Below are 10,600 nucleotides of genomic sequence, written 5' to 3'. Positions count from 1 at the left end.
ATATATTGAGAGGGAAATAAATAAAAAAAAATTATAATAATCTGCATTCTCTATTGGCGTAGAAACCGGACTAAATCGAAACATAATAAATAAATAAATAAATTCTGCGTGGAGTACTTTTACACCCACTGCAAAGTGACATACATGGAGTGTGTTTGGGCTTCATTTCATGTTTGCAGCACGCCTATTTCATGTAAACAATTTATTTTATTTTATTGTATTTTATTGTATTTTCTTTTATTTTATTTATTTATTTACTTACTTATTCTTTATACATTTATTTGTTACTAGCTCTTGTTTGTTGCACCCACCCACCTCCCGAATTGATGACCTACTATACATTCGTGCCTGCACGAATGTTACCAACTTACCGTTAGGCGATTTGGGTAACCGAAATTAACGCTCTCCTACCACCAACCATTTCGATTGTCATGAAAATTATCTTCAGAACAGTTCTTTGGCCCTGAGAAGGGCCGAGTTATGGATGTCTGGTAGGTTTTGTTGTGCTTTTTCTTTTTCCCCAAGGAAGAGGACTTAAGCACGCTCTCCGCGGATGCGCCGGGCCAGCTGGATGTCCTTGGGCATGATGGTAACGCGCTTGGCGTGAATGGCACACAGGTTGGTGTCCTCGAAAAGACCCACCAGGTAAGCCTCAGAGGCTTCCTGCAGAGCCATGACGGCAGACGACTGGAAGCGCAGGTCAGTCTTGAAATCCTGGGCGATCTCACGCACCAGGCGCTGGAAGGGCAGCTTCCTGATGAGTAGCTCGGTGCTCTTCTGGTAACGACGGATCTCACGAAGGGCGACGGTTCCGGGCCTGTAACGATGGGGCTTCTTGACACCACCGGTGGCTGGGGCGGACTTGCGAGCTGCCTTGGTGGCAAGCTGCTTCCGTGGAGCCTTGCCTCCAGTGGACTTGCGGGCAGTCTGTTTAGTACGGGCCATCTCGACGACGAAATAGTAAATACGGGCGGCCTGGTTGTTGTTGTTGTTGTATAGATTGTCGGACCATAGTCCGACACGGGCCTTTGCCTATAGGCGGCCCGTTTGGTGGTTCCGGCTGGAGCTCCAGGAGCAGCCAGACCGGATTGGGATTGGAGGTGGTCCCACCTGCATATTGGAAGGATACTGCAGGTTGCAAGTGTGAGCGGACCCCCGATCAGTGGACGCTTACCACCAACCCCCACTCTTGGACGTGGTCAGTTTCGGAGTGGCGCGCCCCCCGAACTTGGGTCAGCACTTGCTGGGAGAGGATACTTTCTAAGCTATCTGGGTGGTGGGTATCGTGTGATGACCCGGAGTAGGTGGTGAATGTGGTCTGTATGGGCCTTTCGGGTTAGAGTGGCCGCTGGTGTTGTGTGTGTTTCTTGGGAGATTTGAGTTCTGTTTCGGAGGCTTTGTGTGACCTCGCAATCGAGGAGATAGTGTTCAAGTGGGTTGGCTGCTGGCTCCTGACAGTAGGTGCATTCCATGACGTCATTTCCTATCATCTGCCAGGAGCACTTGTACCCTAGTCGTAGTCGGTGAAGGCTGACTTGGGTTTGTCTTGGAGTTTTCTTGTCAGCGAAAGGTGGTTCCCCTTTTGTGGCCGCCAGGTACCATTTGGCTGATTGGGAACCAGCGTTGAGTGCATGAAGGAAGCTCTTTTTGATGTGGAGCTTGGTAGTCTTTCTGAGGTGATTTTTGATCTGTTGCACACTTGCTGGAACTTGGATGTGTACGCTACTGGAACGTGTAGCTGCCTTGGCTGCTTCGTCTGCCACGTCGTTTCCTCCGATCCCTACATGACTGGGAATCCAGTGTAAGACGACTGGTCGGTTTTGGCTTTGGAATTCCTGTAGCTGCGCGAGGATCGAGGTGATGATGTGGACGTTGTCTCTTGGTTGACTGTGTTGCAGCGCTGGCATGGCCGATTTCGAGTCCGTGTGAATTATGACGGACTTGTTGTGTTGTGTTGCAGCGTGTTGTAGGGCCTTTGAGATTGCTACCAGTTCTGTTTGTAGGGTGGAGCAGTCGTTGGAAAGTCTCCATTTGAGGGTCTGACCTTGGGTGTAGAAGGCCGCTCCGGATCTGTGATGTTTTGGGTCCACCGAGCCGTCTGTGAAGTATGATGCTGCATCAGCCGGTGTCTCGGTGGCTATGGCTTGGAGAGATATTTTTTGGAGGTCCTCCTTCTGGAGGTTGGCTTTACTGTCGCCGAGGTCGGTGAATTTGAGTGTGGCTGGTGGAGGGCTCCATGGTGGAGGAACAGTGTAACCATTGTCTCGTGTGTCTTGGTTGTTCTTGACGAGTGTTTCTGCTTGCAGGTGTCGGATGACCTCGCTTGCCTCGTGCGACCAGGTGGCCCCTCGCACTCTGTGGTCGAGGTGGAGGGAGGCACTGATTCGAATCTTGGCAGCTGTGGGCTTGTCTGCTCTGCAGATTTTGGCGAGGAGACCGGCTGTCACCTGCTTGACTCGTACTTCCAGGGGTGGTAGCTCGGTTTCCATTTGCAGATTGCAAATTCTGGTCCACATGGGTGCTCCGAGCATGGTCCTGAGAGCATTGTTTTGAATGACTTCTAGCTTAGCTATTTGGTCTTCTCTCAGTCCAATGAGTGCTGGAGCACTGTAATCTACCAGCGATCTGATGGCGGCTGTGTAGTAGGCTTTGAGCACATGAAGGTTTGCTCCTGCGGATTTGCTGGTGAGCGACCTCATTATATTGTGTCTGCTCTTCGTCCTGTGCCTGGGATACTCGAGTTGCGGCTTGAAGGTGAGTTTCTGGTCAAACCAGATTCCAAGACACTGGTGGGCGTTGGTCCAGACTACCGGCGTGTTTTGTATGGAGAGCAACTTGTCTGGTGTGTCTGTGCAGATGGCCATCGCTTTCGACTTGGCTGGATTTATCTTGAGTCCAAGTCTGTTGCACTCCTCTTCTATAAGTTGGAGTGCGTGTTGCGTGTTGGCTAGTCTGTTCGATCCTCTTACTATGAGCTGTAAGTCGTCTGCATAGCATAGGAGCTTGGCTGTTTGTCTGAAGGGAAGTTTGACTAGATTTTCCATCAAGACATTGAACAGCATTGGACTGAGGATGCCTCCTTGTGGGGTTCCGTTTTCGTGGACCCTGTAGCTTGAGGTTGCTCCCTGAAAGCGTACTCGTGCTTCTCTCTGTGTGAGGTAGTTCTGGATCCACCCCAGCAACCTTCCTTTGACGCCTTTTTTAGCGAGCGTAGTTGTAATGGCCAAAGGATTTGCTAGTTCGAAGGCTTTCTCCAGGTCGAGGAAGACCACCAGAGCTGGTTTGTTGTCCACTGTGATGAGTATCTCGGCGATGTTGTTGCCTGTGCCGGTGTTCTCGGTGTAAGCAAAGATGTGAGGGTGTGGGCTGCCTACTTTCCACTTGAGTCGGTTGAGAGCCATTCTTTCTCCGGTCTTCGCTATGCAGCTGAGAAGGGAGATGGGCCTCGGCTTGTCTGGTTCTCTGGGCTTCGGAATGGGCTGTATATCTGCCTTCTTCCATTCCGGTGGGAGTCTTTGTGCTGACCACGAAGCATTGATGGCTTGCAGCAGAGCCTCGTGTCCGGCTGTACCGGCATGAGAGAGCATGGAGTAGGTTATCCTGTCGGCCCCTGGAGCTGTATCCTTGCTTCGTTTTAGCGACTTCTGGAGTTCTTGCTGGTTGAATGGTCTGTCAGTGTCATCTTCACTGTTGCAGGCCTCTTCGATCATCTGGAGTCTGACCTGTCGCAGACGCCGTTGTGTCTCCTCCGCCTGTCTCGGGAGGTTCTTCGTTGCTGCTCGGTCAGAGAACAGTTTTGCAAGTCTCTCGGCTTCCTCTTCTGGGTTGGGATGAGTTGGTGGTGGTGGTGTTGCCTTCCCAGATGCCCTTCGGATCTGGGCCCACATCTTGCCAAGGGTGGTGTGCTCGTTCAGTTCGGCGCACCACTTGAGCCAGCTTGCGTTTTTAATTTCTTCCTTCTCTTCCCTGGTATCCTTGACTATGACTTGCAGGAGATGTCTGTTTGTTGCCGTGGGATTTCTCCTGTAGTTTCTTCGGGCCATGTTCACTCTGTGGTTGAGTTCTTTCACCCTGGGACAGTAGTACCAGTAATCATTGTACTGTCTTGATGTGGGTTTTGTTTTTGGGATAGCCTCTTCTGCCGCTAGGTGAAACGCCTCGACCAATTGGTGGTGGAGGGTTGTCTCATCCGCGGGTGCTGCGCCGGCTGGCTGTGATTTTTCGCGCCACTTAGCCAGGTGTTTCTTGAAGAGTCCCCAGTCTGCCTTTTGAGTGTTGTATCTCCATCTCGGGGGGGGTGGAGTGGGGAGTTTGTTCACCTTGAGCGTTGTTAGGGTGGCGAAGTGGTCACTGGTCAGCGTGGGGTGTATCTGCCAGGAGGCCGACGGCTGTAGTGCACTGGAGACGAAGGTTAGATCTAGCCTTCCTCCCCTGGTGTGGGTGGGCTCTCCGGTGTTCAGGAGGCAGATCTCGGGTGTATCTTGAAAGGTGGTGTATAGGTGTAGGCCGTCTTCATTTGTGGGGCTTGCCGAGCTTAGGAAGGGATGATGTGCGTTGAAATCCCCTCCTATGAGTGTGGCGTGGTCAGCGGCCGAAGCAAATAATTGAGTAACCTCCAGTGAGCCCCTTGGGTTCTTGTAGATGTTGTGAACAGTTAATTCCCGTTCTTGGAGGGTTACTTTGACGGCCTGTGTCTCGATGTTTTCCTCACATGGAAATTGCTGCGTGACATCGGCGGAGGGTATGCTTGACTTGACCAAGATCATACATCCTCTTGTTGACGCCTGCGTGAAATGCCTCCTGTATGTCTTGTACCCGCTGAATTTGAAACAGTGGTGTTCTTGTAGAAGTGTTTCTTGTAGGAGTATGATGTCAAGCTTGTCCTTGGCTGCTGCTTCTTGTAGGAGGTGTTTCTTGTTTTTGATGCCCTGAGCATTCCATGTTAGGATGTTCAGGGTGCTGACGTTTTCCACCACTGTTTCATCGGGGACTTCTGGTGGTCCTCGATGGAGATGTCCAAGTTCGATTCCAACTGAATCAGGTCCATGTCTTCGTGTTCTGTGGTTTTTGCCTTCTGGGCCGTGGTTCGGTTCAGGGGAGTTGAAACGTCCAGTTTCTTTCTGGGAGCTGTCGGTATCTTGGGAGCTGTCGGTATCTTGGGTTCTCTGGTGGCCTTCTTCGGTGTAGAGTGTACCTCGGCTGTCACTCGTGTGAGGACCGGCGTGGCTTCCTCCACTGAGGTGGCTGGAGCTGTGGCGACTTGCCCGAGGACGCTCCCCATGAGTATTTGGAGCTGTGTGGGTTGGATCTTGTGGCCCAGTAGTCCGGCTAGGCCCTCCGCGAAGGTTGTCAGTACCTTGGCTAGGTCTGATACGTGTATCATTCCTTCTGGTGCCTTGGTGTGTGCTTCTTTTGTCTTTCTCGTGGTTGTCGTTCTCTGCTGCTTGGGTGGCTGAGGTGTGGCTGTAGTGAGGCCAGGAAACTGGGCTGCACTTTGGGTGTTGATTGGCTGAGGAGGTTGTCTTTGTTGTTTGGGCCTTTGGGTTCCCCACACGAAGGTACTTGGTGGGGCTGGTGTGTAGGCGGTGGGGGCCGGTCTTGCTGCTGGTCGGTTTGCCTGGACCCTCTTTGTTCTCTCGGAGCATCCAGGATTCCAGGCGTGGTGTTTGCCCCCGCAGTTGGCACACTTGGGGGCAATTTTTTCCCCATTTTTCAGCTTGGTGAGGCAGGACTGTGTGCCGTGCTTCTGTGCGCAGACTGCACAGATTTCCCTGTACGTGCACCTTGTCTGATGGTGCCCGTATTTCTGGCATCTGAAGCATCGCAGGGGCTCTGGGACGAAGGGCCTCACTTCGTAGATCCCCCAGGTTTTGAGGTCTATGGTGCTGGGGGGTGAGCCGTAGTGCGTTATGAGGACTTGTTTCGTGGTGGCCGTCTTGTCGGACAGGGGAGAGCATCTCTCGGCTTTTAGGATCTTCGGGTGGTTCTCCAGGGGTTCGAGAGGTAGTTCCTTTGGGTACCGGAGGACTACTGACTTCATCAGTTTCTGGGCGGGGTCTAGCTTGGTTGAAGTAATGGTGGTGGTGTTTTGTAGGTAAGTGTCGAGGGTGGTGGCGGAGTTCTTGTCTTTGGGGTGAACGATCATCTCCCCCTTTAGGTTGGGCCGCACTGAGAACTTGGCCAGTGGGTTTTGTTTTTCCATCTCTGTGACGGCGGCATATGTTGTTTTTGCGTCCGTTTTCGTGATCCGGAATTTTGGCAGTGTCGTTGGAGGTGAGCTGGTGGTGGTGATGGGTGCCTTGGGGGCTGCTTGACGGCAATCGTTTCCCGAAAAGGCACGTCGGCGTTTCTTATTTTCTACCTTCGTCCAGTTGTCCTCAGTAGCGGTAGCAGTGGTGGTGGTGGTGGAGGTGGTGGTGGTGGTGGAGTTGTTGGAGGTGGTGGCAGAGTTCCTACTTTTCAGGGCTTCGTTGAAGGCGCGTAACTGGTCTGCTTTCTCTGTGCGAAGCCTGTCGTGGTTCGGGTCGTCAGGTTGGCGGTTCAGGCGGGGATCGCGGTTAGGAGGGCGTACGCGCTCCATAACCGGGTTTTTTTTTTTTTTTTTTTTTTTTTTTGATCCTGCCTATTCCGGTTGAGTAAATAGCAAAGGAATTACAGCACTCCCCACTAGCTGGTGGTCGTAGAGTGGTTCCTGAGCTTCTCTCACGGAGCCCCGATTGGGGAAGCCTACTTCCTAGTGTATGTGACTGCTCACTTATAGACGTGAGCTAAGTGTGCCTATTTGGGAAGGATAAGGATGGCTACCCTCTTTCCAGGTGGACCCGCACGATCACGGTTTTCCTGGAAAGACTCGGCTGGGGAGGGTTTTGCTCCGACCCCCTTGCGTGTTCACAATCTCCTGGGAGGGAGGTGAACAGTTACAGGGGGGACCGCAGGACGAATACACTTTTGAGGGTGCAGGTCCCTAGGCCAGAGCGAAAAAGGAAAAATGGTAGTAGAAGGAAAAGAGCTCAAACCACGCCGGGAATATCGCGCTATAACTGCTCTCCAGCTGGAGTGTGGGTCACTCACACCACCAGTGGGGAGGGCAAGCTAATGCTCGATAAACCGAGAACGCCCGTGAGTTGTTGTGGACGATGACAGTCGTGGGTGGTCCGGTCCGGGAAGATGGCCAACAATGGTACAAGGGAGAGGGCGGTCTTCAGAGTTCCGGGTCCAGCAGGAGGTCTTGTTGAGAGGTCTTCTTCGTTCAGGAGCGATGTGATGAGTGGGCGGCCCGGTTGTTGTTGTTGTTGTATAGATTGTCGGACCGTAGTCCGACACGGGCCTTTGCCTATAGGCGGCCCGTTTGGTGGTTCCGGCTGGAGCTCCAGGAGCAGCCAGACCGGATTGGGATTGGAGGTGGTCCCACCTGCAGATTGGAGGGATACTGCAGGTTGCAAGTGTGAGCGGACCCCCGATCAGTGGACGCTTACCACCAGCCCCCACTCTTGGACGTGGTCAGCTTCGGAGTGGCGCGCCCCCTGAACTGGGGTCCGCACTTGCTGGGAGAGGATGCTTTCTAAGCTATCTGGGTGGTGGGTATCGTGTGATGACCCGGAGTAGGTGGTGAATGTGGTCTGTATGGGCCTTTCGGGTTAGAGTGGCCGCTGGTGTTGTGTGTGTTTCTTGGGAGATTTGAGTTCTATTTCGGAGGCTTTGTGTGACCTCGCAATCGAGGAGATAGTGTTCAAGTGGGTTGGCTGCTGGCTCCTGACAGTAGGTGCATTCCACGACGTCATTTCCGATCATCTGCCAGGAGCACTTTTACCCTAGTCGTAGTCGATGAAGGCTGACTTGGGTTTGTCTTGGAGTTTTCTTGTCAGTGAAAGGTGGTTCCCCTTTTGTGGCTGCCAGGTACCATTTGGCTGATTGGGAACCAGCGTTGAGTGCATGAAGGAAGCTCTTTTTGATGTGGAGCTTGGTAGTCTTTCTGAGGTGATTCTTGATCTGTTGCACACTTGCTGGAACTTGGATGTGTACGCTAATAGAACGTGTGGCTGCCTTGGCTGCTTCGTCTGCCACGTCGTTTCCTCCGATCCCTACATGACTGGGAATCCAGTGCAAGACGACTGGTCGGTTTTGGCTTTGGAATTCCTGTAGCTGTGCGAGGATTGAGGTGATGATGTGGACGTTGTCTCTTGGTTGACTGTGTTGCAGCGCCTGCATGGCCGATTTCGAGTCTGTGTGAATTATGACGGACTTGTTGTGTTGTGTTGCAGCGTGTTGTAGGGCCTTTGAGATTGCTACCAGTTCTGTTTGTAGGGTGGAGCAGTCGTTGGAAAGTCTCCATTTGAGGGTCTGACCTTGGGTGTAGAAGGCCGCTCCGGATCTGTGATGTTTTGGGTCCACCGAGCCGTCTGTGAAGTATGATGCTGCATCAGCCGGTGTCTCGGTGGCTATGGCTTGGAGAGATATTTTTTGAGGTCCTCCTTCTGGAGGTTGGCTTTACTGTCGCCGAGGTCGGTGAATTTGAGTGTGGCTGGTGGAGGGCTCCATGGTGGAGGAACAGTGTAACCATTGTCTCGTGTGTCTTGGTTGTTCTTGACGAGTGTTTCTGCTTGCAGGTGTCGGATGACCTCGCTTGCCTCGTGCGACCAGGTGGCCCCTCGCACTCTGTGGTCGAGGTGGAGGGAGGCACTGATTCGAATCTTGGCAGCTGTGGGCTTGTCTGCTCTGCAGATTTTGGCGAGGAGACCGGCTGTCACCTGCTTGACTCGGACTGCCAGGGGTGGTAGTTCGGTTTCCATTTGCAGATTGCAAATTCTGGTCCACATGGGTGCTCCGAGCATGGTCCTGAGAGCATTGTTTTGAATGACTTCTAGCTTAGCTATTTGGTCTTCTCTCAGTCCAATGAGTGCTGGAGCACTGTAATCTACCAGCGATCTGATGGCGGCTGTGTAGTAGGCTTTGAGCACATGAAGGTTTGCTCCTGCGGATTTGCTGGTGAGCGACCTCATTATATTGTGTCTGCTCTTCGTCCTGTGCCTGAGATACTCGAGTTGCGGCTTGAAGGTGAGTTTCTGGTCAAACCAGATTCCAAGACACTGGTGGGCGTTGGTCCAGACTACCGGCGTGTTTTGTATGGAGAGCGTCTTGTCTGGTGTGTCTGTGCAGATGGCCATCGCTTTCGACTTGGCTGGATTTATCTTGAGTCCAAGTCTGTTGCACTCCTCTTCTATAAGTTGGAGTGCGTGTTGCGTGTTGGCTAGTCTGTTCGATCCTCTTACTATAAGCTGTAAGTCGTCTGCATAGCATAGGAGCTTGGCTGTTTGTCTGAAGGGAAGTTTGACTAGATTTTCCATCAGGACGTTGAACAGCATTGGACTGAGGATGCCTCCTTGTGGGGTTCCGTTTTCGTGGACCCTGTAGCTTGAGGTTGCTCCCTGAAAGCGTACTCGTGCTTCTCTCTGTGTGAGGTAGTTCTGGATCCACCCCAGCAACCTTCCTTTGACGCCTTTTTTAGCGAGCGTAGTTGTAATGGCCAAAGGATTTGCTAGTTCGAAGGCTTTCTCCAGGTCGAGGAAGACCACCAGAGCTGGTTTGTTGTCCACTGTGCTGAGTATCTCGGCGATGTTGTTGCCTGTGCCGGTGTTCTCGGTGTAAGCAAAGATGTGAGGGTGTGGGCTGCCTACTTTCCACTTGAGTCGGTTGAGAGCCATTCTTTCTCCGGTCTTCGCTATGCAGCTGAGAAGGGAGATGGGCCTCGGCTTGTCTGGTTCTCTGGGCTTCGGAATGGGCTGTATATCTGCCTTCTTCCATTCCGGTGGGAGTCTTTGTGCTGTCCACGCAGCATTGATGGCTTGCAGCAGAGCCCGGCAGGCGGGCGGGCTTATATACAGACATTCTCCACCTCAGTGGCCACCTCATTGGCCACGAGTGCCGCATGCGTCATCCGCAAGCTACGCCCCACCTCCAAGAGGGAGGGACGGCCTTGGATGAACGATACTACCGCTGCGTCCACAGCACGCCACCTACTCCCACCAAACCGTGGGCGAAGCCACACCAGGACCACCTGTAGTAGCAACCACAACAACATGACTGGACGAGGCAAAGGAGGCAAGGGACTTGGAAAGGGTGGCGCCAAGCGTCATCGTAAGGTGCTTCGTGACAACATCCAGGGTATCACCAAGCCCGCCATTCGTCGTCTAGCTCGGCGTGGAGGTGTTAAACGTATATCCGGCCTCATCTACGAGGAGACCCGCGGCGTCCTCAAGGTGTTTCTGGAGAACGTCATCCGTGACGCCGTCACCTACACCGAGCACGCAAAAAGGAAGACCGTCACCGCCATGGATGTGGTGTATGCCCTGAAACGGCAGGGCCGCACCCTTTATGGTTTTGGTGGTTAATCAACCTGATGGACGGGCGCACACCACCACCACCACCACGACAAACAAATATACGGACCTAATTTTAGGTCCACATTTAAATCGCTAAAGAGTTGGTTAGACACTGAGTAAATCGTTGAAAATATATCCAATAACATGATCCTCTCTAATTCTGGACTTGTGGTATGAGTATAGGTTGTGCGTGAACGTGTTGGAACCACTTCCTAATAATT

At 52.6% G+C, this 10,600-nt stretch overlaps 1 protein-coding gene across 1 annotated transcript; it reads left to right on the top strand.

The window, feature by feature from the left end:
* Positions 1-10,076: 10,076 nt before the first annotated feature.
* Positions 10,077-10,388, top strand: LOC121864734 (histone H4). Its single transcript, XM_042363891.1, has one exon. It carries the CDS (start codon positions 10,077-10,079, stop codon positions 10,386-10,388), a length of 312 nt encoding a protein of 103 aa, XP_042219825.1.
* Positions 10,389-10,600: the final 212 nt, after the last annotated feature.

The sequence above is a fragment of the Homarus americanus genome, unplaced genomic scaffold (genome assembly GCF_018991925.1).
Source record: "Homarus americanus isolate GMGI-L3 unplaced genomic scaffold, GMGI_Hamer_2.0 scaffold54731, whole genome shotgun sequence".
Classification (NCBI taxonomy): domain Eukaryota; kingdom Metazoa; phylum Arthropoda; class Malacostraca; order Decapoda; family Nephropidae; genus Homarus; species Homarus americanus.
Note: the sequence above shows the minus strand (reverse complement) of the source record. Positions and strands in the feature narration are given on the sequence as shown.

Coding starts and splice junctions, on each gene's coding strand:
- LOC121864734 (XM_042363891.1), top strand. CDS start 10,077: ATGACTGGACGAGGCAAAGGAGGCAAGGGACTTGGAAAGGGTGGCGCC.